This window comes from Cololabis saira, chromosome 7 (genome assembly GCF_033807715.1).
Source record: "Cololabis saira isolate AMF1-May2022 chromosome 7, fColSai1.1, whole genome shotgun sequence".
In the NCBI taxonomy this organism is placed as follows: Eukaryota; Metazoa; Chordata; class Actinopteri; order Beloniformes; family Belonidae; genus Cololabis; species Cololabis saira.
In genome coordinates this window covers 9,574,559-9,580,088 of record NC_084593.1, presented here as the reverse complement: position 1 = coordinate 9,580,088, position 5,530 = coordinate 9,574,559, and the positions used below count along the sequence as shown (strand labels likewise).

The 5,530-nt window shown below is 40.1% G+C and overlaps 1 protein-coding gene across 1 annotated transcript; it reads right to left on the bottom strand.

The window, feature by feature from the left end:
* Positions 1-435: 435 nt before the first annotated feature.
* On the bottom strand, positions 436-4,885 carry ccna2 (cyclin A2). The gene is made up of 8 exons (XM_061726143.1): positions 4,331-4,885; positions 3,318-3,573; positions 3,122-3,228; positions 2,264-2,487; positions 1,975-2,179; positions 1,765-1,878; positions 1,007-1,140; positions 436-926 (listed from the first exon to the last, which is right to left on the bottom strand). The coding sequence occupies exons 1-8, from the start codon at positions 4,517-4,519 to the stop codon at positions 875-877; spliced, it is 1,281 nt and encodes a 426-aa protein (XP_061582127.1). The 5' UTR covers positions 4,520-4,885; the 3' UTR covers positions 436-874.
* Between the last annotated feature and the right edge of the window lie 645 nt (positions 4,886-5,530).

The window sequence follows — 5,530 nt, the reverse complement described above, 5'->3', positions numbered from 1 at the left end:
CCTTATTTGTGATGAGGGGGAGAGTGAGGTCCCTTTAAAACCATTGGCTGCCTACAGTTCACTTAGACATGGAAGTTGCTGGAAAGAATACCAATACCTATTAACAGCTACCATTTAAAGAGTATACCTAGTCAAGCTACACTTTGAAAAAGGCACCTATATATTTTTTTTTTTTTTATAAATTTTGAGTTATTGGTGCTCAAGATTCTAGGCCACATTGCAGTTAATTAGCCCCATGACCTTTCCCCACACTTGTTACAAATTCTACATGTACAGAATTACTCTATACCTCAGCGTAAAGAGGTAAACTCAGCTAGTCACTCATGAACATTTGAATACCAGCACCACTATTTGAGCCCATGTCCTCATGAGGAAATGTTCAGGCAAAACGTGTTCTCTGCTGCCCCCATGTGTTGTGATTAAAGATTACAGGTATTATGTTAAATGACTTTTATTTACAAGAGCCATATCTTACAGTGCACAAGAGCGCTCAAAAACTCTGTATCCAAACACGTCTCAATATATTGACACAACTTAATGAACAGAAAAAAAAATGAATTTTTAATCTGCATTCCATGAGGCCAAACGGATAAACCAGCAACAACTGCATGTTGACGCTACAGACCAAAGCAGCATCATGAGTGGTATAAGACCTGCATTTTGTAGAATTTAAAGTCCAGCTATTGAAACTGCTTGATTAGCCAGCTGGTTGTGGCCAGCGTGAATGGGGAACACGAGAAAAAAAAAAATATTCATAGCACCACTCCAAAAAGAGCGGGGGCTCTGGTATTTAAAATTGTGACACGTCATTTACAAAAATATAAAAACTCACAATGGATAAAACATCTACGACAAAAAAAAAAGGAGTGGAGAATCACTTGAGCAGCAGCTGAGCAGGTGCAGGGATCGCAGAAACCGCTAGGTACCTGTGAAAGACAACAGCATTTAGGATATTTTAACTTGCACGAGTCATTTTAAGATGAAGTCAAGTTACTAGCAAACTTACTTGGTGCCCTTGTACTTTTCCTTAACAGACTGCTGGGCGTGCTGAGCAGCATTGACGTATATCCGGTGAAGATCCTCAACACATGGCATCAGGTCTTCCAAAGTGTAGCCACTCATTTCCACCAAGGACTTGGGCTGCAGGCAGAAAAGTTATAATGCATGTTGAACAAGATTTTCATAAACACCGATACACAGGCTAGTGAGCGTCGCTGTAACAAGCATCTCATTTGATTGAAGTGGGGGGCACTAGGCCTGTGTTGAGAAAAAAAAATAAAAATATTTTCCGATTCTAAAATGAATTCCTAAAAATCGATTCTTATGTCTAAAGATTTTTTTTTTTATTTTCATCTTTATTTTCACCAGGTGAACTTTAATCCCAGTAATCGGACACAGTTTTTCATGACACTTCTGAAAAATACCAGGTGCTTCATGGCAATATGGTGTGGTGACAGAATAAATTAGATAAGCTAAAAAAATTAGTTTACTGCATGAACTGTTGCAATTTCTCTTTTTTGCACTTTAAATGGATATTGAAAGGCCTGTTTGAGTTATTTATTTCACTAGTTATTTTAGTCATATAATTCAGGCAACAGCTCAAAAAAAATGTTTAAATAACACCAAGCCAAATCAATATCGAATCATGATAATCGATTCTGAATATTAAGAATCAGAAACCCAGCCACACCATTGCAAATGAAAGCTAATCTACAGCTAGCCACAACACTTGGATGCCATCTTTTTACAGTGTTGAGAACTTACCCATGAGCCACCAGTCACTGTGTTATTCGCCACAATATAGGCTGCAGCTGCCATCTGTGAGGGCAGGTATTTCAAGAAAGGGTCTGAATCAATCAGACTGAGCTCCCCAAGGTACTAAAAAGGAGAACAGAAGATTAAGTAAGACATTAAATGCAAAAAACACATGCTGGCAGATGTGCAAAAATGTTTAATGTATATTTAACTGCTCACCATTGCGATGTTTTCCACCGTTTTGCCAACAGACTGATGGCAGATGTAGTGTGTGAGAAACTGGTTTATTGTTGGTGCTGCCAGATCAAAGGAGAGCACCTTGAGCACCAAATGCTCCATTCTCAACACTTGCTTCTTGGTGTAGGTGTCATCTGTGATGTAGACGAACTCTGCCACCTCAGGAGGGTAGATCTCCTCAAATTTCCTACATTGCAAGAGTAAAACACATTTACACAGGGTCCAGAGGAGGGGGGGAAAGTTTGAAATGCCAAAACAAGTTAGCACATACGCAGCTAGCAGCATGGCAGCAGTTCCAACGAGCTGCAGTTTCCCCCGTAGGACAGACATCGAAGACAGGAAGCGATCAATGTAGTTAACAGCCAGATAGAGGGTCTCGTTCTGGAGCTTGTACTCTTCTCCAACCTCCACCAGCCAGTCCACCAGGATGGCCCTCATACTGTTGGTAATGTCAGGTTGCTTCTTCATGTAGCCGGCTTTGGGTCTGGTTTTCACCTGTGGAGAGACAATATTGTTAGTTATGCGCATCCCAATTCTAAATCGATTCTCATTAATTCCTAAAAATCGATCATATGTCTAAAGATTGATTTTTTTTTAAAGTTATTTACGTATTTTTTTTTCATCATTACTTTTGGTTATTTTTTGTTTATCCCCAAAAAAGGAATGTTTTGTTGGACACGAGAATAACTGGTGCCATGTTTTTGCCTTTAAATATGTTTAAAGGTAAGAAAACCTTAAAGTGTTAGGTTATAATTGCATAAATTGTCTATATTTCATTACTTTATATACCGTCTTGGGGTCACATTTGCAAAAAATGCTAAAAACCACATGCTCAAAAATTAAAAACCAAAATAGACCGAAAATGGAACAAATAAAACGGAATGTGGGAAAAAATAAAACCGATTTCATCCGTCTGTTTGCTGCCCTGGATCTGTTTGGTAATTCTGACCCACATGATGTTTCTGAAAGCAATTCATGCAACAGCTCAAAAAAGTTTTAACACTAACCCAAATCAATATCGGATCAAATCTTGACAATCGATTCTGAATCGGAATAGATTGACATTTGAATCGATCCCCAGCCCTATACGAGTCCTCCGTCAAAACTAGAAATCAGGTCACTTAATCACCTCCATTTCTCTCAGGTAGGCATGGATTTCAGTTGCATACTCTGGGACGTCGTTTACATTCACAAGCTTCTCCTCGCCCTCGACCACAGACATGTCCATGGGAGAACCTGAGGGGGAAACATTTAGCTTTAGTCTTCAACAGATCTAGTAAATACTGGAGTCAGTTATGCAACTTTGCCACCATTTTAGCACCCACCAAAGCTGACATCCATTGCAGATGGAGTATCAAGGGTGGCCAGCGGCCGCCTGAGCTGAGCCACGGCATTGGTGACTGCCAGGGGAGAGCAGGAGACTGTGGGCTTTGCTTTGACGGCTTCAGCCACCGGCTTCTTGGTGCAGGCACCATCGGGCTCATCCACATGGATCTGGAAGATGGGTTGCTTTGCAGCTGGCTTGTCAAAGCAGCTTTTACCAAGATCTTCATTTTTGCATGACAAAGACTGCGACGATTCCTGGAAAAGACACAAAACATTTCAGTTTACCAAAACATTGCAGATAATTGTAATTAAAGCTGCAACTAAAGTAATTGAGGACGTTGTACATTATGGTTAGTTGCAGAAAAATAAGTGCAGATAAAGCAATGCCATTTAGAGATACTATTCCTACACTTTATAGTTATTGTTACAATAGTTTACAAAGAAATTGCTGATCCAATATTGCAAAAAGCAGATAATTGTAACTAAACTGCAACTAAGGTAATTGCTGAGGACGTTGTACATTACAGTTAGTTGCAGAAAAATTACAGGTGCAGATAAAGCAATGCCATGAGATTTACTACTCATACACTTTAGTGTAGAGGAGTTTAATTGTTAACAATAGTTTGGCTTAAACTAGTGTAGCATGTAGCAAGCGGCTTAGCATTACAAGGCTACAGCATTGAGTTCATTGGGAGATAAAATGGCGCAAAACTTGACAAACGTTGCATTAACAATGAGAAACCCCCCCAAATTTGACAAAAGGCGGTCAAAACTTAATGCACTTTGACTTATATGCATCCTGTTCCTTTTTTTTTTTGTCATTTATTGCCTTCAACAGAGAAGGAGCACAGTAGTTAAGACTGAAATACGGCTCTGCGTTAAAACGACGCAGAGCCTACGCCGTAGGGTACGCGGCGACGCGCACCACTACGCCGTAGGCTCTGCGTCGGTGTAACGCGGGACCATAAATCAGCCTTTTAGCCGCGGCTGCTCAGCCTCGTTGCAGCCTCACCTGCTTGGATCCGCGCTGTTTCTGGTTCCTCTGGTGGTTCTGCAGGGCTCCCAGCACGGTTCTGGCTCCAGCCTGTTTGGGTGGAAGGTTTTCCTGGTTCTCGCTTGACCCTGCTCGGGATTTAAGCGATCCCCGGAGTCGTGACAGCATGTTTTCCTGGTTGTGGAGCTCTGAAGCCGCGCCGGACATCTTTATCCCCCTCAAACAAAAAACACCTCCAACTGCCTCCTCTCGGGTTTATGCAATAAAATACTCAAGTGGAGCGAAGTATTCGTGCAGAAGAGGTGAATTTACTGATCACAAGTGGGTTTCTGGAGTAAGTTAGAAGAGCTGGTCGAGTCAAAACTAAACTGTTGGGATGGCAACAACACTTAGAACTGCGAGGTTAAAAAACAACAAGTGGGAGACAAAGTAGCAAAGGTGTAAAAGCTATAAAACAGTCTTTAAGTTGCCATACCTCTGCGTGTTTCCGTTTAGTATTGACCCGAACACACTACGACTAATATCCTTGATTTACACAGAGACATAAAGATGCAGCGTTTGCTCAGTTCAAGTAGCCCGCGAGGATTGAAACCAACCAATCACAGGCCGGTGTTTGGTGACGTCACCCGACTACGGTGTCCGATATAGTACAATGTTCCTTAAATTACAAATTCAAAACCGGTTTGCCTGTAGATAAACGTTATTTAGGATTCATGCGTTGTGTTGCCATTATAGACAATGCAAAAGATACATACAGAACATTAGTGTGATACAAAACTATATATATACATACATTGTTGTTGTAATAATATCTATATATACCAAAAAATGTAATGATTGGTCTTTGGTTTCCTTTTGTTTTCACTCTTCTAGAAATTGTTTCTGTTTCCTCTAAGCATTGATTATTTACTTTCTCTGTTAGTTGTTTTTCTGAGAGTTTTTCTGAGTGCTTCAGCCTACACCTTTTGGTCGGTTTATTCCTTACTTCTTTTTTTATTATTTTTTTCCTACAAAAGGAAATTAAATGCAATGTATTTATCAATGGAAACTGATCGACCAAATAAACTACTTCATCTTCTTCCTCTTCAAATAAATGTCTGCATTTTACAACAAGTTTCACCTTATTAAAATTGCATTATTTTGCGTGATACGGTCAAAGTGCAAGATACTCATGTTTCCAAAGACTTTAGAGCACTTTTACTTTTGTTTTATGGATGT